The sequence below is a fragment of the Melopsittacus undulatus genome, chromosome 7, assembly GCF_012275295.1.
Source record: "Melopsittacus undulatus isolate bMelUnd1 chromosome 7, bMelUnd1.mat.Z, whole genome shotgun sequence".
Taxonomy (NCBI): Eukaryota; Metazoa; Chordata; class Aves; order Psittaciformes; family Psittaculidae; genus Melopsittacus; species Melopsittacus undulatus.
Genome location: NC_047533.1, coordinates 71489731 through 71517638, shown reverse-complemented (window position 1 = coordinate 71517638; position 27908 = coordinate 71489731). Strand labels below are relative to the sequence as shown.

Sequence of the window (27908 nt, the reverse complement as noted above, 5' to 3'; positions counted from 1 at the left end):
GTGGTCACAGGACAGTGTGGTGTCATTTCCCAGTCCCACCCAGTTGGATGTCACTGGCTTTCTTCATGAGAATAAGAACCAGATTTGCTCAAAACAAAGCATTTACTTTTTGTTTGTAACTTCATTTCCTCTCAGAAACACACAAAAACTTTGTAACAGGATCACTTAGAGCCAGATCCCATCATGCACATTGACTTCGCCTTCCATGAACCTTTCCAGCACATTGGCAGCTCCTGCCAGCGTGGCTGAAGGTCATTCTGCAGCATCTCTGCCATCAGGAAACAGGAAGGTTCAAGCTAATATTATGCCAAATTAACAGGCAGGGTTTTAATGCAACATCAGTTATGTATGAGTACTTGCAAAAGGAATCCTGGTCCTGCTTCAAGGAAAGCTCTTGGGCGTGCACTTGAGGCTCATGTAAGTACAAGTGCTTTCCTGTGTTGTGTCTTGGAAGTGATGAATGCCAGGTTGCCTTCATTTTTCCCCAAACCTGCTTTAAACATAAAAAATACCCACAATTGGCTGTAACAGGTAACTTCTCCTGTGTAAATTTTGTCATAGTGGCAGTAAGGCAGAGTGAAGACAGCCATCAAAGATATCTTAGTAGCTGTTTTACACTGTGATATCCAATGAACTGGTGAAGAACTTACATGATGTGACACTGTGAAGCTTCACATTTCATTTATTAAACCTCTCCAAGAGGTGAAGGAGCTTCCAAAGCTCTCTCAGTATCACTGTTTTAAACAAATACATCACCCAAGTAGATAGCTCTGCAGGAGAAGGATTTATGTGAGGTCTGGTGACTGAAGGCAACTCTGGTTCTGATCTTTGGAAGTAACAAGTTCTTTGCCACTGAGATGCCCTCCTTGAGAAATTATTTTGCCTCCAAAAAAGCAGGATTTACTGTGCTACTGCTGGAAGGAGGTAGAATGTTAGATGGGAATCTTTGTGCCCTCTCAGCAAACACTTCATTTTCATTTAGAAGCAAAACTACCATTTTCCATTTGGTTGCTGTTTGTGTGTCTGCAAACCCTGTTTGCTGAGCAGATCTCTGTACAAAGCAAGGTGGGTCAGTGTCCTTTTCAGACAGACACCTCACCCACCTGCACTGAGGAGAGCACGTAAGCCTGTGTGTAAGTCTTATGATAGTGGAATTCACATCATGCTGCAGATGAAGCATTGCACAGGATGTAGGGATGTGCTCCATGGCCAGTGCCACCATCAAGCACCTTCCCCAGTTAGGGTTCAAAAGCAGAAGCTGATAGTTCTTTCCATGTTCAGGATTGAAGCCAGTGGCAAAGATCATGCTTTTCCTCCCACATGTTATGAAAGCTTGCACATTCTGACCATAGAGCACGAGTTAGAGGACATTCCATTTCCCTTTCACGCGGCTTTACATTTGAGATATGAGATGTGAATCAATACCCTTCCATTTCTGCCCTGTCGTGTCTTGTTATTTAATTGCAACATTACACAAAGCCCCTGTGTGTGCATGGACAGATGATGTTAATACAATCAAGACAAATTCTAAGGCAAAATCTAATGCCTACAGTGTTTGAGGAGAGCTCACCCAGCAAACCATCTTGTTGTGAAGTAGTAGCAAGGCCGTAGTTGGCATCCATGGTCATTGTTAATCCAGGGTGTAGCTACTTTTAACATTAACAGGTTCAGAGGTGTATCCCATGAGAAGGGAGGACCCACACTTGGTAATTTGACAGAGCAATTGTCTGCCTGGCAGTCTAGTGAACAAATGTAATTAAAAACATTCCTGTCTCCGGCACAAGGCTTGTGAATCTGTCTTAGCTGTCTGTAATTAGTGATGCTGAATGGATATATTGGTTTTAGAATAAGATTATTGGTACTTCCCTTGCTTATGGTCCTACTGTTTTCATAGAATCACAGACTGGTTTGGGTTGGAAGGGACCTTAAAGCTCATCCAGTTCCAACCCCCCTGCCATGGGCAGGGACACCTTCCACTAGATCAGGTTGCTCCAAGCTCTGTTCAAACTGTCCTTTTGAACACTGCCAGGGATGGGGCAGCCACAGCTTCTCTGGGCACCCTGTGCCAGGGCCTCAGCACCCTCACAAGGAAGAACTTCTTCCTCATGTCTAAATCTCCCTCTGTCAGGTTAAAGTCATTCCCCCTTGTTCTGTCCCTACAGACACTTGTCCACAGCACCTCTCCAGCTTTCTCATTGTCCCTTTTAGGCACTGGAAGTTGCTCTAAGATCTACTTGGAGCCTTCTCTTCTCCAAGCTGAACAAGCCCAGCTCTCTCAGCCTGTCTTCATAGCAGAGGTGCTCCAGCTGTCACAGCATCTTCATGGCTTTATGGTGGCGTGTTCCTTGGGATGTCTGGAGGAGTTCAATATCAAAAGTGATCAGGGAAGGAGCAGAGCAGAGAGCAATGTAAGCAGGTTTAAGATCAAAGGAGAGCACTGTCCTGCTGCTTGTGTACTGTTTAAAGAAAACACTCTGAATTTCAGCACCTCTTTAATGAAGCTCAGGGTAGATTGATCTCCTGTTACTGATATAATGAGAAGACCCCTTGCATGAGGAAGGGAAAAGAACCATCCATTTAGCAAATACACACTGTCCCAGGACAGCAAGACGGCAGGGCAAAGCTCACTGCCCAGAGACCCCTGTTAACTATCCTAACCCTCACCTACAGGCCAAGCTTTCAATCAAAGGGATCGTTATCATTGTCCATCTTTTCCACAAGCCTGTGAATGAGCAGGAGGTGGCTGCAAACTGCTCTGTGCTTTTGAAACTCAGGCCTTGAATTTAGGCACCTCTTTGGAAAGATCTTTATCTATAAATTAGCAGTGCTTCAGCTTCCCTATCTATATGACAGGTCAAATGATTCCTTCTTTCTGCAGGGTCTCAAACAGGTGGAGTGGAACAGAAATGCCCTCATCTTGTAGGAAAACCTTGTTTAACTTCATGTGGATGAATAGATGATAGATCTAACTGAGCCTCTCTTTTTCAAAATATAGTAAGGAATATCATCCTTTTCATGTTTTATAATACCATCTGTGAGAAAATTAATGATTTGATAAAATGGCATAAAATATACATAGAAATGTTTTTGTGTGTAATTCAACAAGGTGACCTTTTCTCATAACAATTCCCATGTCTGCCTTTCTCTGGGTTTCTTCTTCTCTCTGGTTTCTCTGTCATTTCTAATGGGGCTCCTTTATTCATTTCATCAAATTCTTCCTGACTTTTGCATCTGACTTTTTGATCTCTCTCTTCCTCTTTGGGGCAGGCAAGAAGCAGCAGCAGGGGAGGAGGAGAGGGACCTGTGTGACAGCAGCTTTTACCCAGTCATCAACCCTGCAGTATCACCCCATGCAGGGAAGCAAAGGACTTTCCCAGGACTGGTTCTCATGACTAGAGGAGGAAAGGCAGTATCTGAAGAGGCAGTAGCTGAGCCAGGAAAGACCAGGCTATTACCCAACCATGTCCTTCAGTTCCCAATGTAAGGGCTGGGTGGAGAGCACCTGTAGGTGTGGTTGTGAAACTGGCAATAAAATGTGTTTCCAATCTCTCTCCATGAGTAGTAAAGATCACACACAGGGTAACTGATCAAAACCCAGAGAAGATGTGAGAACTGCTGGCATTGCCTCTGTTTCTTTGTATTACCATTTCCAAAGGAGCTGTGGCACCACTGAGAAACTGAAATAGGAGCTTTCATAGTTATGTGACAGAACATTTAAGCCTTTGAAGGAAGTGTCAGTATGAGGCTGGAATATATCATCACTCCTTTGTGCAAGTCTGTGAGGCAGCACTGATCTGTTTGAGCTCTGACAGCTCAGGATCACTGAAACACAGGGCATGCCATTAGCTTCGTAGCAGATGACTCTGCTTTTCTAAGACGTAACAAGCAAGACAGCTTTTCCGTCTTGCGTTCCTTCTGCTTTTCCTTCACTGTTTTAGTCATGTTGCTCTCCTTTACTCTCATCAGCTTAGTGCCTGCAGCCCTGAGTTACTGCAATGTGAACGTCTAACAAGCTCTGGCTGTCTGACCGCTGGCAAGTGGAGCTCTGTCATTATTACTGCCTGCCTGTTAAAAGGGTGAGCAAGGCTGGCTTCTTCTCTTTCCCTGCCCCTGACCTGCCATCACATCCTTCAGCACTGATGGTGAAGGTGCTTCACGCTCCCCGCAGAGAACGGCCTCCTGGCAGAGCACACAATGCAGACCAATCTGCATGCCCTTAAGAAGATCCTGGCCTTCTGGACTGCATCACAACGGTGCGTACCCCAGCTCCATGGCTTTGCTGCTCCTGTGCAATTCTTACAGTCAGTTTGGCATTTAACTCCCCACTTGGGCACACCAGGTCTTTTGTGAATCATTCCCTGGCAGACCTTTTGCTGTGGCTTCCTCATCTGTCATGAAAACTTTTGCTCCCTTTAGTGACAGTTGAAGGCAATTCACTGCATCTTGTCTTGTCTGTCTTGTTTTGTGAGGGATTGGACTCTCTTAGACCTGATGAGCTGGGATGCTGCATTTTGCTGTTACCTCTCATTTCTGTTTCTTCTTCTAAGCATGAACGTGTATAGGTCAACACAGTTGAACCTATACAACCAGCTGTGCACAGCAGTTCCAGCCTACTACAAGCCCTCTAGCAGCAGCCTATGAATGGTGCTGTCAATGGGATGCTTTGTTTTCTTCCTTTGCCTCATGCTCAGTCCCTGCAAAGACTCTGTACAGTCTCCATACTGTGCCAAGGTGTGTTTCTGGCATTGAACATCTTGTTATAGATGATAAATTGATCAGAATAACATCATATCACAGTAGGAGCTTAATTACAGATGGGCATTGTGTCATTCGGACAAGTTGTGTGCTCACTTGGGTTGCATGTTTGATCAGCAATGAACTTCAGAGAGATCTGTTTTCCAAACTCCACACTGTATTTTCAGTCTTCCAGGTGCAATTCTAAAGAACAATCAGCTTTGCCTTTGCAGAGACACAGAAATGACCATGGTGGAGTGATGTATTTTCAGCCAACAGGAGTTAGGACCTAATGATACCAGCTATGGAGCAGCCTTGCTTTATAAGAACAGCATAGCTTATAATTTAATCTTGACTTTATAGAATTACAGCTTATAATTTAATCTTGACTTTATAGAAGTGCACCTTCCTTTTCTGCCAGGGCTCTCTGTCTGCTGGTGTCACCATGCTTGGTACACATTGCTCTGAGGTATTTCAGAGGGTGGCCTCTCTCTTCTTGAGAGTGGATTGAGAGCATGGGCTTGTTTTCAGTGGTGCTGAACAAGCATTAAATGGTCACTCTTTCAGAGCTCTGTTGTCATGTAGTCTTGAATTACTCTGTGATTCCTGACGACATCACTGTTCAAGTGATTACTTTTCTTGGGGCCCAAGTGTTTGGGAATTAAAATAAAACTGCTTGGAATTTCCAAGGTATTTAATATCTATGACAATCCCAAGGAAATCACTGTGAGCTGTAGCTTAGACATACTTGAGCCTAGGTATTTTTATTTAGATGTCTAAGATTTTAGGTGGTTTACTAATAAGTCATTCTCTACCAGTTAGAGATTCAGGTGTTTCTCTTTCTTACTTACTTGAAGTGTTAAGTGTGACTTCCTCTACTTGGCCTCTTCCAATGTAAATAAACCACAATTTCTTTCAGTGATGGAAGCTAACAAGAGTTTAATTGCATGACAGCACAGGGTGACTGCCATCATGCTATCATGGCACCAAAGTTGCAATGCTGATGCAGTTCCTTAGAGACTGATGTGAAAGAAAACAGTTTCTTTCCACTGTACTGAGCTTTAGACTTGTTTTGCAGGGAGTCAGCCACATCCTTATTGTTTTCCTTTCCCATTCGTGAACTCACACCTCCCACCTGCAGATGAGCAGCCCAGGAACGGTAATTGTTCAGTGGCAAGCATGTAATGCTGAACACCTCTGTGGTGCCCAGAGCATGGGGCCAGCTCTTCCATGTGATGCCTGGGAAGAAGAGTAGGATTTGTTCCCAGCCATGCCTTGTTATACTGCCTGGGACAGTACTGGTGGGAAGCAAGCCTTCAAGCCAGGCTTCACCAAGTAATGCTGACCTAATTGGGAGCAGAAAGAAACCCTTGACATTTGGCACTTGCCAAATTCTCCATCCCTCAGTTTGGAAAAATAGCTGAGCAAATTCTTTTCTCCCTAATTTCGTCAATAACACTCAACCACATGATTTGTACCTGGCATTGTTTTCATAAGCACAGTGGAAGGTTTAGTTAGACCTGATGACTGGCAGATGGTGACTTGATCTATATAGGGGAAGCAGAACTTTATCCGACTGTAAAAGGAAATGTAAAACTGCAAAATTTTAGTCTGGAGGTTTTGAAAGTTAAAAAAGTAAATGTTAATTTAAGTGTTCCAGTACACGTATGGTAAGTGTAGTTCTTATTTCAGGAAGTCATTGGTAAGATGTCTCATAAAGGACTAATAACAGGTCAGAGCAGATGGAGTCATCATTCTGTAAAGAAGCTCCATGTCTCAGTGTGGGTATGAACAGTAACTCCCAGCAGTGTATGACACAGACTTTACCACAGGCTTGTTCCTGTTTATTCCAAATGGCAACCCACAGGATTCTAGTTCTTGAGAGAGACTTATATGAGCTCAGGCTGCGCTGAAACAGAGTGATGAAACAGACTGTCCTAAGGGATCACACAGGACAGCAAATCAATTCATTCCATCAGCATCTTGAAAATGCCTCAGACCAAGTTCATTGCTGGAGAGCAGACTGAAGTAATGTGATTCAGTGGTTACATGCCACTGGTCAGTGGCAGGTCACATCTCTTATAACAATATACTTGACCTACAAACCTGGTCATGATAATTTGTGGATCTGAATCCACCTTTACTAGCTGAGAGTTTTTCACTTCTGTGGCTTGTAGCTGAACTGCACTCCCATTGCTAAATCATTCACAGTCAAGGTTCCCTTTTTGTTTTTATTGGTTTGCACAGTGGTTACTTGTGAAACAGCATGTGAAAGGAATTGAATTATTCTTCTTACCAGGACTTTGAGGGATCCCAACTGTATTTTGGCATTCATTGGCATAAATTAGGCAAGCCTCAGGCACTTGTCTTTCCCTATTTATTAAATAATATTATTCTTTTCAGGAAACAAATTAGAGTTGACTTGAGCTCTTGTGACAGAGGCAGGGTCCATGTATACATGGGGCAAGTGAGGTCACAGCTCTTACCTTCTGCCAGGATTAGCTCTGAATCAGAAGCCTCACACTCCTGATACCTTTCCAAGCATTTTTCTTTGTTTTCTCTCACACCATTCAAAACTCTGTCTCTGTTTCTGGGTGACGTTATGGTGACCCTGGTGGTGAGGGTGCTGGGATCCTGCCAGAAGCTCCTTATGGTGTGGTGAGCTCATTGCCATGAGCTTACATCAGGGTTGTGCAAGCTGTATTTAATTACTAGCTGATAAGAGTCAGCGCTCCTAACTCACTCTTACATTAGATTACAGACCTCTTAGGGAGTTCAGTGGAGAGGGTGGAAGAGGTGGCAGCAGCAAAAACATACTTCTAAAGTAGAACAGCAATTAGGCGGAGCAAACCAAAAGGGAATGTTACACATCGAACATGACACGCTGTGTTTAATAAAGATGAAACTGAGCTCACAGAGGTTAGGATGCAGTTCAGAAGGTGGCTGTATTAGATAAACTACAGTTTAAAAAGTTTTCACCAGCAGGACAGAGGCTGTGGACTCTCAGAGGGTTTATAGAAGGCAGCTTTGCTCCCTCTGTGGCTGTCCCAAACAAGCGGCTGTGTCTTAGAACTGTAGGAGGCAGGTACTTGTTTGATGGGGCTGTTTGCAAACCTGTATCTTTCCTTTTGCCCTATGAGTCAAGGGCAAATGCATAAGGACGAGACATATTTTCTGTGCTTGGGTGGTTTTGTCTTTCTCTACAGGTTTCCCTGAGCTTTGCCAGTAATTCAATGTAAACCATCCCTCACTGAAACAAGGAGAAACAACTGAAAGCCACCTCTCATTAAATGTTAGGCTACCAACTTGCACATAGCAATGCAAGCAAAACCTCAATTTGTTTCTTAAACCTTTACAAAGCCACTAAAGCAGGAGTGACCAGTGACCTAGAAATACAGCAGCTGCATCTCTGGCAATCACTAAAATAGCTTCTCAGTGACCTGATTTCTCTGAGCAGTGGGCATCACACTGCACAAACATGAATCCTTCCTAGTAAACTAATCAACTTCTTCCCACTGAGGATCTGGGGAGGTTGCAAAGGAAGTGGTACACTGGGAGGAACTGTGAGGTTTATAACTTCTAATGTCTAACTAAGTCCCAGTTTTCAGACTCAGGCCAAATTAACCAGGACACATTAAAACTGCAGACACACGAGCTGCTGGATGTTTTGGCAAATGTGACCTAGTATCTGTTGTTTAATCCCAAAGCTGCTGTGCAGTTTGCTTTTCTAATCCCACAAATATCCCAAGGGAGTGTGTACTGTAGGCTTTTAAGGTACAAAATCCACACAAAAGCCTGCCCTGGTTTTCAGTTTGGGGCAGTTTCTCAGTGTTTCCTCCAACTTAGCCTGCAGTCTGCAGAGATGATGGAGTGTGGAGCAGAGCAGAAGTTGTTATGCAAGCCCTGTCATCTGTACACTGATGTCTCTGATTTCTTCTGCATCTCTGTTAGCCTTGGTAATAGCCTTCCTTTTTTACACATAGCTATTAGCCTGACCTTATCTCTGTACTTAACAGTATGATATATTAGACACGCACTTAGGAAGCCCCTGAAGAAGCTGTTCATCCCAACTGGCACACCTGAGGTTAGACACTATTACATGTAAACCCTTGGCAACTCTCTCCCAGAAGCTCATTTTGTTTTAATTATCTTTCTTGCTTTCCCATTTTGATTTATGTAGAGCAACACTGACATCCATTGGCTTACTAAGCTAATCATAAGTGCTGTACACACAACAGGTATTTACTAAAGGTGGGGGGCTTTACAGGAGGCCTCCAGCTTCTCATTTAAGTAAGAGATGCTTGCTCTCCAAAACACCAGCCTCATTCCTCCTGTAGCAACCTGTTTGAACCCTCGCTTCAGGTACTGACTCTTGTGAAAGAACCCAGCAGTGAATGAAAGACTGAAAGTCTCCAACAGGTGACTAAAACCAAACCAAACCAAAGTATTTTTCTGGGTGGGAGATGTGGAGAATTCTGATTTCATTCCAAAGAACCTGATTTTTAACCTTGTCAGTGAATCAGTAGACATTTCCTGCAGATGCTCCATTGATCAGAACCAGTGTCTGTAGTAAATTTTTGACCAGTTGAAATCCCATTTCAAGGTCAAAGAACATGGCTTTGAGGAGGATTGAATTCATAAGCCCGTGGGCCCGTTTTCATTGCCCCAAGGCAGTGCAGCTATTGCGGTTTATATCTGCAATGAGGTGCAGCTTCTCACTCGTGACTGAGACAACCTGAACTTTAACCAGCAAGGTCAGCACAGGGTTTTTCCCTTCCAGCATCATCAGAGATAGAGGGGAAAAGAAGTTATGCTGATTCATGTTGTCTGATTTGGAGTCTAGTTCATAGCTCTTAATTAGAAGGGAAAGTGTAAGTGCTATGCATCCTTCTTTGGAGCAGTAAGTGAGGAGGGGAGCTAGAAGTGCTCAGCATAAGGTCTTCTGTTCAGTTCAGCAATCTGGAATCAAGCATCATGTCCACAGCCCCTGAGAAGAGAAATCTTTCCTTTGTTTAGATCATCTCCAGCAGGAGAGCCCAAGTGATGCCCAGTGTATCAGAGAATTGCAGACTGCACTTTGTGGATGAGTGGACAGTGAGCAAGAGGAAAACCCATGGAGAATCCTTGCCTCCTGTCATAGAATCATAGACTCCCTCCAACTGCCACATGCTGGAAAATGCTTTTGTGTATCTGATGTGATTTTAGCCCTCAAAGTATCTCTCTTTTGCTTGCCTGTCTCTTGTATTGCTACTTACGTATGATGTCACAGCTTGCAAATCTTTCTGTTGGATATTTTAGATATGCATCTTAAACAGCTCAACCCAGAGAGTCTCTTCCCTTTCTGATACTCTGTCTTCTTGCTGGACTTTGGGGGCTTCTCTGCAGAGATATCTGGGTGGTTTCCTTGCTTTCCCACCTCCCTCTAAAGTGCTTTCATGCCTCTCCATGGATGTATGTCTGTAGCAAATGCCAGTGCATTGTTGCTTTCAGGGACTGAAAGAAGAGCACATAATTTCTTTCTTTCATGCCTCTCTCTTCTCTGGCTGATCTCCCTCTGTCGCACAGAGCTGCTTTGCAAGTCAGCCACATAGAGCATTTGGGTTCGCAGGGCCTGATCTTCCCCATCCATTACTGAACGCTGGAATTTCCCTGGGTGTTGACTTTCTGATGCCTGTTGAGTTCCTTTTCTCATTCCTGCAGTGTGTGGTTTCACAAGGAGTGGCTGGCTCTTGGCTCAAGTTTCTCTGACTATACTTCATATACATTTTCCATGATCAGGGAAGAAGACCAAGCAGTGGACAAAATCCTGCTGTTTGCAGATAACAAGGGATAACATTGTTATGCTAACAGACATTTGCATAAGAGACAGGAAAACAGCCCCATTCATACCCTTCTGTGACAGTGCTGGCTCTTACAACTGCTTTGAAACTTGAGGTGGGCTGTTGCTCAATTACATAAAGCAATGAGCATTGCCAGAGCTTTTTGCAGGCTGCAGGTGTGCTGCACTTCCTTGTCCCAGATCAACCTGCAGCACGGTGAGGATGAGGACAGCATTCCTGACACTGCTGCAAAGCTCCCGGAGTCCTGCTGGAAACTACAGCCTGCTCATGGCTGTCTGGGGTACAGGTTTTAGAGCATGGAAAGGAACACATCTGCTCTGGAGACAGGCTGACAGAGCTGGGCTTGTTCAGCCTGGAGAAGAGAAGGCTCCAGGGAGACCCTAGAGCGGCTTCCAGTGACTAAAGGGGCTACAAGAAACCTGGAGAGGGGCTTTGGACTGGGGCCTGGAGGAACAGGACAAGGGGGAATGGCTTTAACCTGCCAGAGGGGAGACTGAGATGAGATCTTAGGAAGTTCTTCCCTGTGAGGGTGGTGAGATCCTGGCACAGGGTGCCCAGAGAAGCTGTGGCTGCCCCATCCCTGGCAGTGTTCAAGGCCAGGCTGGACATGGCTTGGAGCAACCTGGTCTAGTGGAAGGTGTCCCTGCCTGTGCAGGGGATTGGTACTGGGTGAGCTTTAAGATCCCTTCCAATTCTAACCATTCTAGGATCCCATAGTTTTATGAAAATACTGTATTTGTGCTCCTGAGTAGGCTTAGCCCCATTCTTACCCATAAAATAAGGATGATTTAGCAACAAATAAGAATCAAAATGCTTTTTGGTAATGAATAAGCCAAAAGGTAGTCCTCTTTCTAAAGAAAATATTGTCATTTCCCTGAAAAACAGTACCATTGGATATACAGCACTGTACATGGCAAAGACTGCACCAACTAGTTTTTACACCTGGGAGACCTGCATTTATTCAGTCTTTCTGGTGAAGACAAACAGGGTTATCCTTCTTGAGTGTGCTTGTGGCCTACAATGAAAGGAAGGCTTTCATTCCCAGTACTAAGAGGACCCACAGTTGATACTCTCCTATCACATAAGGACCTTGTTCTGCCTGTTTGTCCCTAATTAATAACATCCTGTGCTGATTACCTGTGACACACAGCAGCTTCCCACTCAGGAACTGTGTTTTCCTTGTGCTGCTCCACCAGACTGGGGAAACGCAGTAGATTTAAGGCAGTAAGGAAGCTGCCTCTTAGAAAATGATCTCTTCTATGCAGTTCTGCTAAGAACTACTTTAGGACTTGTGTGGTGTCTAAGGTGACTTGATACGGCCCATTTCTCTGCCATGCCTGGGATACCCCCATGGTTATGGAGTCCCTGCCGTGGGCTTTCATGGCTCTGTTGTAGTGAAGGGCAACTGGATGATTTCTTTTGCTGAGCTCCCACTGTTTCCCTGCTCTCACACACAGGGGCTGTTTGCATGTTTTCAGCAAATAACACTTTATTGCTATCTTGGTGAAAGGAGGAAGGCAACATGAAAAGGGAAAGACAGAGAGAGAACATCTTGTGAACCTGCAGTTCTCAGATCTCTCCGATAAAGACAGTTCCGAGTGCGTGAGAAGTTTCCTGCTCTGAGATTTATTTACTTCGGAAAGAAAAGCCACCTTCATCTCATTATTTTATGTTCAATACAGGTTTTAATTTGGTGAGAAAATATCTTCCCCATAAAGAACCTATTCTGCCTCATTAACTCCTATAAAAAGCACCACCCCTAAGCTTGAAACGTTAAAAGAAGCATAAATTAAGGCTAAGTTTGTTGTTTGCCGCTTTAATCAACAAACAACCTTAAAAGGGACCCACAAAGGGTTCTGTAAACTAAATTTATTAGTGAGCAGGAAGACAGGCCTTCAGCTGCAGCCTCCTCCTCTTCCCAGCCCCCTGCATTTGGGCATGGGGGGATTGCAGTGACTGGTTTTGTATGCAGTGTCTTAGGCAGGTTGCTGTGGGCCCATGGATCTCTGTCAGACTTTTGTGATGCAGCTGAACTGAAGTGACTTGGGACAGAGTCTGTAAATTAGGTCTTCAAAGCCCCCTCCTTTTCTTCTTTATACAAATGTCCTTTTTACCTCTTCCCTAAATCTGCTTGTCAGTAGCTCAGGAGGAAAAAGGACGATTTCACAGCAAGAAGGAACTACCATTCTGGCTGCCTTCCTTTTTCCTCTCCAGGATGCTAGAGGAAAAATAGATCCACATCTGTTTCCTGCCTCTTTCCTCCCCTTAGTATGCTTAAAAATCCTTCCTCTATTTCCTCTCCATGCTATCACCATGATCATCACTTACATCTTAGGGATGTGTCCACTCATAGAGTGGTGCTCATGGTGACTGCAGTTCCAAGAGCCAGGGGAAAGCTTAAGGACATAATCTAGAAAGTTTCAGTGCAGAGGATGGGATATTTGGTTAAAACATTAAGAATTCCCTTTCCTGAGCTGGCACATGTGAATATATAATTTCTTTCCAAATTGTCCTTAACATAGAGTGAACTTCCTTACAAACATCTGACATTCAAATTCATTTCAGTCTTGAACTGATTTTTCACTGATTTTACTTGGGGGAAGCATCCATGAGAAGATTCAATAGTGGATTATGCTCATTACTGCAGGGTTCCTCACTTAATTGTTTTCACAGCTATCTTAAGAGATATGCAGTATAAGAGAGGTCCAAGAAAAATCACTTTTATTAACTGGAAGAGTGTCATAGATCCATTAAGGAGGAGTTTGTGATATTGCTGCAAACCTCCTCACCTTCTAGGACTCCATTTGGATTGGAGATGATCCAAGATGTGGAGTTTCTCTAAACCTCCCCCAGGTTTACGGGCTTGAATTCAAACCATCCTGGCTCTGAACAACTCGGGGCTCACATTTGGAGGATTGAAAGGCAACTGGGCACGTTTTGCAAAGCCTGAACCTCCCCTGGTGGAGTTTTGCTTTGCTCTGATTGATGGCCCTGGCTCCAGCCCCTCCTCGCTCTCCTTCTTCATGGTCTGTGGGTAGGTCAGCACTGCGAACAACTCCTCAAAGGAAATCATCCTCCTTCAATGCATCCCATGCCTTATTTCAGAAACTAATTTCCTCTGCCCATCCCATGCCTCCCGTTCCTCCACCAGCAAACGTGACACAGGTCTCATGTTTCACACCAGCTGCCTGAGAAAAAGCACAAACATGTCCAAATTTACTGTAGCCTGGCATCTGCATTAGCCAGCAAGCCAGTGGCATAAATCACAGGCACAAGACAGGTTCTTTTTGGAGCATTTGACTTTGTGCTTTCATCCTCCAAATAGGATCTTTTTGTCATTGCTGTGAACCAGCTGTAGCTTGGCTCTGTGTCCAGCAACTTGTCCTGTGAGAAACAAGAGACATGGAGCTGTTGGAGCAAGTCTAGAGGAGGCCACGAGGATGATCAGGGGACTGGAGCACCTCCCGTATGAAGACAGGCTGAGAAAGTTGGGGCTGTTCAGCCTGGAGAAGAGAAGGCTGCGTGGAGACCTCATAGCAGCCTTCCAGTATCTGAAGGGGGCCTACAGGGATGCTGGGGAGGGACTATTCATTAGGGACTGTAGTGATAGGACAAGGGGTAATGGGTTCAGACTAAAACAGGGGAAGATTAGGTTAGCTATAAGGAGGAAGGTATTTACTGTGGGGGTAGCAGGGCACTGGCACAGGTTGCCCAAGGCAGTTGTGAATGCTCCATGCCTGGCAATGTTCAAGGCCAGGTTAGATGAAGCCTTGGGTGATATGGTTTAGTGTGAGGTGTCCCTGCCCATGGCAGGGGGTTGGAACTGGATGATCTTAAGGTCCTTTCCAACCCAAACCATCCTCTGATTCTATGATAAGAGGACAGGAGGTGTGGAATGAGGGTGAGCACAGGGATCTGGGGCTGTGTGCTTTTCCAGTGCTGTCACCGGGGCACATGGGCATGCAGTGCTCCCCTGCTTCTCAGGAGACATCCCAGCTTTATTTGAACAGGAAGAAGGAAGTTTTCTCAGTTATCCAGTGCCCCAGGAACATGCTGTTCATTGAGCAAGGCAGTACCTGGCATCCAAGGAGCCTGAGGACACAGAGGTGGAGAACAGGAGCACTGGCTGCTGCTGGCTTGGGCAGCATTGAGCAATGCAGGGTGCACGGGGGTGAATACAGCCTCTGAAAAATGCATTTGGCATTCATGTTCTCTGTCATACCTGGGCTTTCTCATTCTGCCAATTAGCCTATAGATCTCCTTAATTTGCACTTGGTCCACTGGGTCACTTAACATTCGTTTCCCTTGGAATTTTTTTGCTGTTCATTTAGGGGTTTTGGGGTTTGTTTTGTGTCAACTAGAAAAAAGCAGAACAGAAAAATCTCCCAGTTGAATGTCCCAGTCCTTTTTTTCCCCCACAGCACAGTTATTCCTGTCATTTCTTGTGGAATACATGGGGAAGGGAGGTATGTGGAGGGAGCTATTCATCAAGCTGAAAGATGTGCTAGAGTGCTTCGCAGGTCTGGGGTGCTTATTCCCACTTACCACCTGTACACGTCAGTCCTGATGATATGCAATGGCCTTGGCTCAAGAAGATTTGCTGAGTTTATTCTCATCTCCGTTACCAAGTCCATCAGTGGCATGAACTGAAGGAGGTAACAGCCTGAAAGCCTCCGTGTCTCTCAGTAATGCCCCTAGACTGGATTTGACAGGATGTGCAGCTTCTGTTGTGTGATACACTGACCAGAATGACAGGTTGTATTTCCAAGTGGCCACTGACAGTGAACAAATAGATGGCACACAAAGTGGGCTGCTGTAACCTGACTCTCAAATCACCACAACCATGGACTGACTCTCCCCTGTATCATCCAAAGCTCTTGTGATGGCTCCTGCAACCAATTCTCAACAATTACTTGCAAGGATGGAGCAAACATAGCCCTAGGGCGTCTTCATCTACTCCCAAGGGCAAACACAGCCAATGCACGTCAAGATGGTGTGTACACAAGTTCTTCTTAGGCTCTCCCCCTGCTCCGGCTCAGCTGTTGGCTGTGACATGGGAACAGAAATGAAACTGCCTTCCTGCTTTCAGTCTGACTTCCAGCATTGCCAAGTTGGAAGGGGCAGTGAGATGGGCAAGGCCTTCACCGCACCCATTGAACATGCATTCATACCTGTCTCTGCCATGTTTCACTTGGCTTCTAATGCAACTTGCCACAGTTGGGAGAAACATACCAGAAAGCCATGTAGGCATGGAAGAGTCCAGCTCCAGGTTCTTCAGTTTTTAAGTCAAAGGACATAGGTTCTCAAAGTGAGAACACTTAAACCCAGTATACCCATGACTGTAGTTTGTTGAGGAAGACTGTAAGAACTCTACTGTTATGTTTAAATTGGATTAAATTGCCAGTGGAAACAAACAGGAAGCAAGAAAACAAAATCCTGCCAAAATATCTTCAAAACTGCCCTCCGAGTCCTCCCCCTCATCCTTGCTCCTAGCAGGATGTATCATTTGATAATGGTGTCACCGGTCACCTGCTGGAGTAATCATGCTTTGCTGTATATGTTCTTTCATTTCTTTCTATGGAAGGACTTTTCTTCCCAGAATAAGCATTGAAGGGCTCAGCATTTGGCCTGGTCTATGCTGGGAAAAAGCCTATGGAGGTAGTTTAGTGGGAGCTGAGCTTTGCTGGAGCGGTGGCTCTCCTCTGTGTGTGTGACACAGCCGCTGCTTAAGCCCATAGAGGACAGTGTGACTGCTCCAACCAACCAGTGAAAAACCCCTTTTGTGTTGAAGCAGGATCAGGAGAGAATTGCACCACAGCCAGAGCAATATTCCAAGCTAGTACTTGGTGGAAGGACTGGAGATCACCTGGCAAGAGGGGAACATGGCTTTGCATGTGAGCAGAATGCATTCAGCTGCATAAGGGTGGTGAGGACGCTGCCACCACCACTCAGCAGGACACTGGTCCGATGATGGTATCTAGGGTCAGCTCATTACCCTGAAGCCTGGTTGTACCTACAGGAGAATGAGATATTGCAGTTTAATCCAAAACAGACATAGTGTCACTGATGCAGGAGAGACACAAGGTCAGCTGTGGACACTGAGCTCCTCCTAGACGTGGCTGTCCATCAGCATCACCTCAGCTCCACAGATGGATCTTGGCCTGACTCACTGTTACCTGTTCGCTTTAGGAGACAAGCCATGGTCACATTGCAGGGCAGCATGGCTGGAAGCTGTGTTGCAGTTTTCCTGTTGTCAGCAGAATGTGCTTGTTACGATCCCTCACAGTTCATTCCCATTTGGGCTAGCTGCCTGCCATCTGTCTTAGGGTGCTACCTGTGCTATCACAAGTACATAATACCTAAATAAATACTCCAGGGTTATGGGAAGTCTCAGGTTTATGCTATGGGTGGTAATTTTCCTCTTATTGTTTTTATCACAGAAGGACAAATGTTTGTGAGCTTTTATGATTGCATCCCGAAAAGGGACTTTGTTTCATTGCCTGGTAACTGCTGGGAAGCTGTTTACAACTCAGTATCTTTGAATTGCTGGCCAAGATGCAAAGTACACTTCAATGTTTAAAATCTAAATGAACCCATCTGGAATCATTTCATGAAGCATTGGAGGCTGATAGGAGTTAGCAGGTAGGGGAACAGCGGTCAGCGTGAAAAGTAGAGCTGCTTGAGCGTAATCTACCCTGGCATAGATGGACCACACAGTAGGCTGAGTAGCATCCTTTCCCACTTGAATGAAGGGCACACATCCTTTTTCCTCCATCAGTTAATTTTTCCCTCTATAAAATAGGGATGCTTTTGGATGGACATTCCTGGATAAAAAATTCCTTATGGTCCAGATATGCATGTTGTGCAGAGCGGCTTTTCCAGCACCTCCTTCAGTCACCTCTTTGGGGTCAAAAGGTATTTTCTTTCCTTCGGTGAATATGCATCATGCTCCCCCATGGACTTGCCAGTCTCCCTTGTGCTCAGTTCTCTGGTGCTCCCAGCAGCCCCAGAAGTACACAGCATTACAAGTACAGATCCCTGCCTTAAACTTCAACTCCTTACCAGTGCATAACACAAATCATTCCACGGCTTGAAAGGCTTTTTTAGCTATTCACAGCAAACATGAGAAATTACAAGGATTTATCTTGTCTCTGCCTGTCACCTCCCTTTATGTGATGCAGCAGCACAGCTTCACCTAGCTTTTCAATTCATTTCATATAGCACATTTGATCATTAAATGTCCAGTGCTTCCCTGTGAGGGTGCTGAGGCGCTGGCACAGGCTGCCCAGAGAAGCTGTGGCTGCCCCATCCCTGGCAGTGCTCAAGGCCAGGTTGTACACAGGGGCTTGGAGCAGCTGCTCCAGTGGAAGGGGTCCCTGCCCATGGCAGGGGTTGGAGCTGGATGAGCTCTAAGGTCCCTTCCAGGCCAGCTCATCCCCCGGTTCTGCGGCTCCTACCGGCACACACCAGCCAGAGCCCTCCGGGCTGCGGGGGGCACCGGGGCGGGGCTGGGGGCGGGACCCGCGGCGGCACCTGCCGGTACCCTCCAGGGCCGGGCTCCGGCGCCCTCCCTCGGCGTGAGTCTGAGTGCGGGAGCTGCCGGCGCCGCGGGGCACGGTGAGAGCCGGCGGAGAACCGGGAGCGGTGGGGGGGGCACCGGGGCACGGTGAGAGCCGGCGGAGAACCGGCAGCGGTGGGGGCATGGTAAGAGGCGGCGGGGCATAAGGAGCGATGGGAACACCGGGGCGGTGCGGGGCACCGGGAGCTGTGGGGGGCACCGGACCACGGTGAGAGCCGGCGGAGCACCGGGGCGGTGCGGGGCACCGGGGAGATGCGGCGGCCTTGGGCTGCGGGAGAAGCACGGTGGCGGCGGGGGCCGGACACTGGCGTGCAGGGCATCGGTCTCCCGGGGACGGGCTAACAAAGGCGGCGGCCACGGAGCCCGGCTCGCCCCGGGGACCGCCCTGCGGCAGAGCTCCGTGGCCGCCGCCCCTTCCCGTTCCAGGGGCTATCGCCTCGGTCGTTGTTTTGGAGCTTCTGTGTGCGGGGAGGGACCCGTCTGTGAGGTAGGGGTGTAGGGTCAGCTTCCCTCTGCCCACATGTGAGTACTCGGACTGAGCCTCCAGGTGCGATTTAAAACCCATCTTTGCTCCGGTTGCCCGCACATCTTCTAACCGTCCTGTTTGTCTGTCTGTCCGAGGGCTGCTGTGTTCGAAGGGTTTGGTGGCAGCCGTTGCTCGAGAGGAAATTGCCAGGTAGCTGATGAGCAGGTCCTGTGTTTGCACCCAGGACGGCAGTTGCGTGCTTTGCAGTGAGCTGTGTAGTATTGGCGGAGGTAGTTCTGCTGGCAGGCGCCTTGCAGTGAGATACTGGGGCTGAAGCTGAGAAATGTTATTGCCTGGTTGGGATGACAAACAGGCTCCTTGAAACCGGCTCGGAACAGAATGATGTTCAAATGTAGCGTTCGCAGCCAGAAACCTTCTTTGTAGATTTAGGAGGAATGTGACCCACAGACCTCATTTGCCCATTTGACTTCAGTTCTCTCCTCAGTGTCTTCCACCTGGAAGGACCAGAGGCCCTTTTTCTCTTGTCCCCTGCTATAATGCCTTTTAAAGACTGATCTCTGCATGTTCTGCCTATATCCAGCCTTAAATTTCTGATCCATTCAGTGCTCCCTGCCCATTAGGTGACACCAGCTGCACCCATTGAAATGTGAATTTTTCACCCCAAACCAAGCTACGTTTTGCCCAGTGAGCAGTGGAATGACCCTCAGCATCCCAGTGTATTTTCTCAGCAGTGGAGTAGAGATTTTCTTTGACTCCAGCAGGAACAATGGTAGAGGAAAATCAATGCCCTAAATCTCCTTTTACTAAAAGAGGTGAAGTCCAGGCCCTTGGAAGAGAGAGGGGTGCTTCTGCATGTCCACATTGTAGGGATTTAGAGGCTTGAGAGCTTGTCAGCCCATACTGAATGGCACATGGCACCTGTGGGTCTTGAATCAAAGTCTCAGTTCACTTTGACTGAATTAAGAATTACTGTAATTACTGTAAGAAAGTTCAGGCTGTCATTTAATAATCACAGAGGCTTTTCTTCCAGAGGTCAGCAGGCCAGAAGCTTGGGTACAAAACATTGCTGAGAGGCCAATGACTACACGTGCAGTCAGCTCCAGCCTCCTTGACTTTGTCATGCCGAGAGGTGTGAGTCCTGCCTCTGGGAGACAAGCAAGCTGGGTTTCTGCAGGAGCCAGGAGCCTTGGGCAATGCACCCATGTTCAGCAGATGACAAACAAGAAGACCATGCATGAGAAGTTGTGGGATGTAGAGTCCTTCTCCCTTTGTTGCATTGGCCTAGGTCTCGGCAGCAGCAGGAGAAAGGCTGAGCTCCTGGCGGAAGGATGCTGTTGGAGTCAGTGAGCTGATGGACCTGAGAAGGGTGCTGGTGGGGAAAACATCCTTCCTGCATTTTTAGAGTTAGGGTGGACCCTCCTTTAATGTTAGGCGCTCTCACTGTGCGATTGTCATTCACCATGCTGTTTGCAGAGCACCTGGCACGGTGGGGCCTGATCTGTTCCTGGGCTTCCTCACCTCAGTGGAGGTATATAAATAAATAAGCAGGATAAGACATCAAATCAGGTATTTTGTATGGCTTTAAGCTGACAGAGGGAAGATTTACATTAGACATGAGAAAGAAGCTCTTCCCTGTGAGGGTGCTGAGGCCCTGGCACAGGGTGCCCAGAGAAGCTGTGGCTGCCCCATCCCTGGCAGTGTTCAAGGCCAGGTTGGACACAGGGGCTTGGAGCAACCTGGTCTAGTGAAAAGTGTCCCTGCCTGTGGCAGGGGCTTGGAACTGGATGAGCTTTAAGGTCCCTTCCAACCCAAACCGCTCTATGACTCTAGCCACACTCTATCCGACTATCACACTCTAGCCACTACTATCATACGCTCAAGTCACTGGTAAGGAAAAGCCTGTTGTCATTGTGGAAATGGAATGAAGATGGTTTTTGCTAGCTGAAGATCTAGCCCCAAATCTACGACAGGTCAGACAGTTGAAATTATGTACAAATTGCCCTTTACAAACACTTACTAATGAATATCCCGAAGTGGATGCTTATTTATGCTCTGGATTCCTGCAAGAGCAGAGTTGGAGTCTTGAGTCTCACCACACAAAGACTACCTTTATATCACTGGACATAGGGGCAAGTTACAGAGTGGGGATAAAGCTTGTTGCCCCAAATGAACAATACTTAGACCCTGGCTTAACTGCTGTAAACCAGGGCAGAGACAATGACAGTGTTTCCCTAATTCTTGTACCAGTTTTAGACACTCCAAAAGCAGGATTTCACAGGCTCCCACTGCCCAACAGCTGCTGGGATGACACCATGCCTCATCCTGACAGTGGCAATCAAGCAGAGAGTGGGTCATCCTTCTCCTGTCACTCAGCTGTCTCTCTCTTGCAATGCACAGAGACGTTCCCAAGGGTTATCCATGCTATAGAGGAGACCGAGAAGGATGCAAACTGTCCATTTGCACACTCATCTTCACAAGCATCTCCCTTTTCTTGGCAAGTGCAGTGTTGAAAATAGTTGCATAAGAAAAGGCCCTGCATGTGTTTGAAAGTGGTGATTTAAGGGGGTTTGTTACTAAGTTTAACTTGGCTGAAGAGCTTGGCTATTCGTGATGTGATGCATGCTTGCCTGTATTCAGATGAGAGTCACTTCCCTGGTCCTTTACATTCTAGTTGTACCAGTGCTTGAATTAGTGGCAATGTCCTTTGAAGAAAGAGGGAGAATTTCAATCCTGAGTTGTTCTTGATGGAAGAGGGTTGGGTATTTTTGATGTAGCAGTGACTGCTGTATTGGCTTAGCTCTGGTGGTAAGGAAAAGGATCAGAAGTGTACATCTGTGCCTTTGAAAGAGGAATCTGATGAACATGAAACCAGCCCACTTCACCCTGGTTAGATTTCAGCATGTTGGGACTTCAGAATGCCTTCAGCATCCTGGCAACAAGGGCAAAGATCTGAGAATTGTGCAAATGTTAAAAGGACACAGTTCCTATGGATTATCAATGGATCTGTCTTGTAAAACAAAAAAATCTCATCTTTGCTATTCTTTCAGCAACTTAAAACAGCCTTGAGGAAAAGTATTCAGACAGACAATAAAAATAGGCAGGCCAAGTGCTCTCCAGCAGTGACCTGATCCTGTCTCGTGTGTTGCAGAGGGCACAGATTCCTTTGCAGTTACAAAGAGGCTCCAGGCTGGAGACAGTCTTCATTTCAGACTAATTTAAGTAAAGTACGTGATGATAACTGATGGCCAGTGCATAGTACAGCTACGGTGGGGACTGGGCCCCCCATGCAAGATGGCTGCATCCTCCTCGTGCCACGGCAGCTGGAGTTTCCCTGGATAGATGGGAGCAAATATGTACTGCAAGGCATAGCTCTAAAAACTAAGCTACAGCCCTGATGGAAAGATCAAGCCTGAAGTATATTTATCTTGGTATTGGTTTTCCCATCTAGGCAGGGAGAAGGAAACCATCTTGTTGCACAGCTCGCAAGTGCTTTTTGAGTGGATTTCCCAACAATTTGGTTTTTAAGCTTATGTATTAGTCCTCACTGTTCTAGGCAGATCGTTAGATCCCAGGTGCAGGGGATAAGGAGCAGAGTAGCAAACACTAAAGAGAAACAAGAAAGTGCAGGGCTAAAACAAGGTCTAGCACCAGCCTATCAACAAACCCCAAATTTTGCCTGTATCCCAAGCGAGGGGCAAATATAAATGCAAATATCCTCACTGAGCTTCATCAGTCAGAAGACCTGGCACCATCACTGCTTCACCCAATGTGAACTTATTGTGACGAGATACAGGTGAGTGCTGGGTCTGTCTCCAGGCTTTGGCACAGGCACCTTCAGCAGTGTTATCTCACACAAGTTAAATTGGGCTGGTTCCCATCCTTGGTTTGAGTGCAGCTGCACACTCCAGGAGACAGTGTATACCTCTGCCTAAGGGCGAGAACCATCCGTAAGGAAAAGGAGAAACTGTGATACTTGAAGTGGGTGTTGCAGCCAAGGAGTTTGCCTTGTGAAACTATCATTTTACTTAACATCTTCTGCCTGGGAGCTCTCTTCCTCCATGCTAATGTCAAGTGCTTACTGTGCTGCAGTCCGGACCCCGGGACAGTGCTGCTCTGCACTGGGGAAGAGAGCCCTTAAGCCAGCGAAGCCCCTCCAGACCAGAGAGGTGTGTGTTGAGAGGCAGATTGAAAGGAGAAGATTTTGTGGGGCCCTGTAGCTTTGTTTGAAGGATGCCAGATCTTTGGGCTGGAAACTGTTGGCTATCACTGTGTGAAGCAAAAAAGGAGCTTAGTTTCTAAGTGGCTAATGACTTTACTACCTTGTTTCTGTCAAGAGTTTTGCAGGGGTGATGCTGATTAATGTCATGTCCTTTCCCCAAAGCTATCCCCTACCTCTTCCATCTTGTCAGGCTCAGCCTGACACCATTGATTAGGCTACTTGTCCCTGATCTGTGAAGAATAAATATTGACACTGATGGCTGTTTAATAGGATTTGGGTTTGCTGGTCGTGCTGTGAAAGAGTTTGGCACTTCTAACTCAAATGACAATTTGTGTTTGGGACTGGCTCCACAAAGACTCCTTGAGACATCTTAAGCGACCTGTGAGGGAAGTCCCATTAAAAGCTGATAGGCATTTAGGCTAAGTGGGGTTTTCTGGGTTTCCCAAGCACTATGAAAGGTTCTTTATGTACAGAGTAGCAACTTCATGTTCTGGGAACCCAACAGGAATTGGGCATTTCTCTGGAAATCAAAGCCAAATGCTGATCTGTGGTGTAATTTCTCTTAACTGTTCCTGGAGGTGCTTCGCCCCATTGGTACTCAAGGGCAGCATCACTGGCCTTGACCTGACCTCCTCCAGTGAGTATGTGAGCTTCCCCCAGGCTCCACAGGTGCTAAACCAGCCCTGCAGCACATCTGAACATCCCAAGTCCCAACTTCAGATCTTGCTTTGAACCCAAGTAGTGATTTGGGTGTAGATTCAGGATTGTCAGACCAAAGCACAGTAGACAAGGTGGTGGGAAAGAGGTATCCTGTTGGCAGGGCACATAAAAGAGCTCCCACACAGGGCTGTGTACAGGAAAGATGCTTGTAGTATCTTTTGAGCAGGAGAAAGGCAGAGGCCTGAAATTTTTGCATTCCCCAGTCCTATAATTGAAAGAAAAATGTGCATGACTTCTTTACTCTTAGCAGTTGTTCATGATCTGGTGATGATGTTATCAATCCCATTTCTAAGGTTGCATGAGACTTCATCATGTAGGGAGAGATGAGTTAAATCTTTACTTAGCTGTGCTGTGCAAAGCCAGACAATGTCTGAGAGACAGCAGAGACCCAGCTACTGGCCACTGGGAGGGTTTAGTGGCTCCAGTGTGAGTTTCTCATCCATCTCCTTTCAGTGCTAACCATGAGACTGGAGCCTACTTGTCTTTTCCACCCTCACACTGAAGGGACCTATCTCTCATCGGATGGGTCTTGGCACAGCTGTGGTCTTCATCCTGCTCCAAATTGTTGGATAGTTCTCATCTCTGCCAGACTGGCAGATGATAAAATTCATATGAGTGACCAACAGATATTGATTTATTAGCTTAGCAGCCAGCATTTCTGTACCTTGCCTTGGGTACGAAGAGTCACAAAGTGCTCAGAAGGCAGAGCCTTTGCCTGGAACACTTGTAACTCGGATGGCTTCAGGTCCATTGCCTTCACTGACCAGACTGATTTGTAGCTGCATTTATGGCTGGAGTTATCAAAATCTATGCTATCACTGCTACAGGGGGACAATAACCGCAGGAACTTCACTGTACTCTGTAAAATACATATTCAAGGAGATGATCAGCCAGACTGCAAAGCTATAGTAACCTCATTTTCCTCCTTGCTTTTCTATGCTACAGTCCATGAGAGCTACAGGTCTCTGAACTCTGCACAAAATCGTGCTGCAGAGATTGTGTTTTCTAGAGCAGCTGACTAACTCCTTATCTCCTTACTCTGTCTATACTCATTTCTCACTTGAGCAACTCTGATGAAGTCCTAAGGAAGTAGATGGATGCTGTGTTGAGTAAGGGATTCAGGAATTTGTCCAGGAAGAGGTGGGTGAGTGGGATGGAGAAGGAGCTCCTAAGAAGCAGCTCATCTGGGGATTAGGTATTGCTACACCTATGAAGGAGATACAGGTCTGAACACTCCACCCCTCATGTTACTGCCATTCAAGTCTGACATACCAGGAAATACTGTGAAATAATCAGGTGAGAAAGCAGAGAGGCAGCTCAGCTGCAGACTTGATGGTGAATGTGCCCCACACCTTTGGCAAATGTGAACATGAGGCTTTCTCCTGCCCTTTCTGAGTAGAAGCTTGGATTTTCACTCAGTACCCACCACTTAGGAGCTACTAGGGTAACATTTCAGGACTTAATTCCTTAAAGTACGTGGGCAAGCCAGGAAGAGAGACCCAGCATTGCTGGCGGAAATGATTAATGCCCTTGCTTGCTCATCAGTGCCAGAGATCTCCTCCATCTGCCACTGGAACAGTTTGTGTAAGCACTCCCTTAATTTTTAGCTTTAAAGCGTTTAAATTGTGGGTCTGAACTGACATAGTCTGGTTTAACATATTAGGAAGTGCTCAGGCAAACCAGTGCACCAGCAGATCAAGTCTGGCCCCAGCTCCTGCTTGCAGCTGGGAAAGGTTCCTGGTGAGGGCTTGTCTTGCCTTTCAGTCTGCACCCCCTGGCCACATCCCAGGTGGGACATGCCTTGCCTGACAGTCAGACACCTCCCTAGGATGGCTCTGTTCTATCTGGATAATGTCACTGTTGGGAAGAGTGAGTGTAAAAAGGATAATTCTGGGGGAAAATACCTTCTGCTTATTGGATATCTCTCTCTAACAATATCACTATTTTTTCAGCATGGAAGGCTTGTAGTCTTTTCCCATGGAATCATTTGAATTCTCTAACCCTAAGATGGAAACCAGTCCTTATTTTATATGAATATGACTTTTTCTTCCTTCTTACTGCTGCCTTTCTTTGTAAGAGCTGCTGTTATTTTGGGGTTTATTTATGCTTGTCTTTAGAGCCGGCTTGTGCTTTGTTTTGTACATAAATGCTGTAATTTATATAGAATGACTTTTGATCAGCACTGATATACCCTGGAACCTGTAAAGATAATGTGATTGTTTTACCTGTGTGTGGTAGTCATGGTCCTTAAAGAGACAGATGTGTTAATGATCCTTCTGCTTGCACAGGCGCTGCGGTACATTGTCTTCAGTTTGGGTACCTCTGACCAACAGATCTGAGCACTTCTGCACCTCAGACAGAGTCTACCCCATCTTTTATAGTCAGGTCTGAAAGACTGTTCCTCGTGGCCTCCCAGTCCTGAGCAGTCCATGAAGAGGGGTGATGCTTTGATTCCCCAAGCAAATCCCACAGCATCTGGTGTGACTTGATATCTCTGAAGAAAATGAAAGAGATTTTCTGTAGTGGTCCAGAGCAAGTCTATCAATAGTCCTGTTAGTCATGGGGTGGAATAGAATGAAAACTACATTTCTCTGTGGTTTTACTTTTGTTTTGAATTCAAATGATTCCATGGGGAATGACTACAAGCCCTCTATGCTGAAGAAATAGTGGGTTTTAGAGAGAGAGCCAATAAGCATTATAAGTATAGGTATTTTTCCCCGAATTATGTTGTTTTCCAAGGAGGGTAAACTCCCTGACTCCGAGGGGCAGGAAAGCATTTCCACTTATGAGTTGGGTATAGGGATTGACTCCACTATCGTGCAGTGGTACAAACTAAGACAATTGGAAGCTCTCAGTTCCCACCTCCTGAGAAGGTGAGATCTCCCCTGAGCAGGCAGAGGGCTCAGGAATTACCTTTTGTTACTTAGCAGTGTGTACAGCCAAGGAAGGGTGGGCTCCAGTGCCTGAACAGGCTCTCTTGGAGGTACTGTGGCACAAACACTAAACTATAATTGAATATAACTGTAAACTTCTATTACAAAAAGCCAGGAATTAAGTAGGGATAAAAGCTAATTTCTCAGCCCTACAGGTTCTTCTTTCCAGCTAGGGTTCAGGTCTTTTTGGCAGGGAACCATGCACTCTGACCACCGGCTTGGCAGCACAAGAAAGGACTCTGGGCTTCAGGGCTGTGTGCCCAGTTGCTGGCCTGCTCACTGAATTCACACACCAAACTACTCATGCATAGCAGGGGAAGGCCCCAGTTTAGGGTGTCTTTAAAAGGGTGGCAGTCTCTGGGGTTGAGGTCTGGGTGCAGTGGAATGCCTATTGTCATACCTAAAGAGCAGAGTGAGCACTCCCTATTGTGGACCCAAGTGCAGCTGGCACAAACCAACAATGTGCATGTGAGTGCCTTTCTAAGTGCCCAGTAATCCTTCAGGGCAAAACGAGGATTAGGTCTCTCTCACAGACAAAGAGGGAGTTCATTTTCTCAAAGGTCCCTTGGCCAATACCAGATGAAGTGAGGAACCCAAATGAATGGGAATAGTCCTTTCAGACGTCTGCTTGCCAACAGGTACAGTGCTGAAGCAGCTTGCGTGTGTGAGTCTGTGCAAACACGGTGCAGCCAGATTGAGGGATTGAGGTCAGGTCAAATAAAACCCCATCCAGTCACAGAGAAAACGGAGAGCCAGAAAAACTGCTATCAGATAGGACTAGACAGTATTGTGCTGTCAAAATACAGTCTCCTTTCTCCAGACTCTTCCTGGGTGGGCCTGGACATCAGTGCTCATTGCTTAAGTCAGAGTTGCATTAAGTGAAGAGCCCTTCTCAAAGCAAAGCTGTGTCTGAATTATTTCCAAGTGACTTCTCAGCCTCTCTGTTTCTTTGCCCTGAAATGCCATGTGCTCGGCATGACCACATGGGAGCCCTGAGACTGAAAGAGAGGGGTGCTTGAAGGTGAGATGTATCCATCTCAAATTGGCCATCCCAAGAGAGCTCTGTCATTTCTTAGCCTTTAATCTGTCCTCAAGCAATGAGGAAACAGCAGGTTTGGGTTGTGTGTTTTTTATCTCTGAGCATTACTGACCCATCTGAATCCAGCATGTGGATATTATTGTTTCTGCTTGAGACTTGGATCTCACTGCAGAATTCTGGGAAGAACACCTAATTCCATCCCGAGATTCATGTGCTCAGTGAGTCTTATAGAGATTTCAAACCCTGTCTTGCTCTGCGTTAGGATGAAACAGTCCTTCCAGGGGTTTTCACAGATGGAGCTTGTTGTGCTTTGAGTTGTTCCTGGAGCAGCCTTGAATCCCTTATCTACCTTATTAG

The 27908-nt window shown here is 46.3% G+C and overlaps 1 protein-coding gene across 3 annotated transcripts in view; it reads left to right on the top strand.

Moving 5' to 3' along the window:
* The window catches only part of SHROOM3 (shroom family member 3), an 84568-nt gene that overhangs the window by 19977 nt on the left and 36683 nt on the right, over positions 1-27908 (top strand). For 2 of the 3 annotated variants that reach the window (XM_031043380.2, XM_031043379.2), the window contains exon 1: positions 4046-4253. The exons of the other annotated variant lie outside the window; for it this stretch is intronic. In XM_031043380.2, coding sequence (XP_030899240.2) covers positions 4195-4253 — 59 coding nt within the window. In that variant the 5' untranslated portion in view covers positions 4046-4194. Of the gene's footprint in view, positions 1-4045; positions 4254-27908 lie in introns of those variants that run through there. 3 annotated transcript variants of the gene reach the window in all.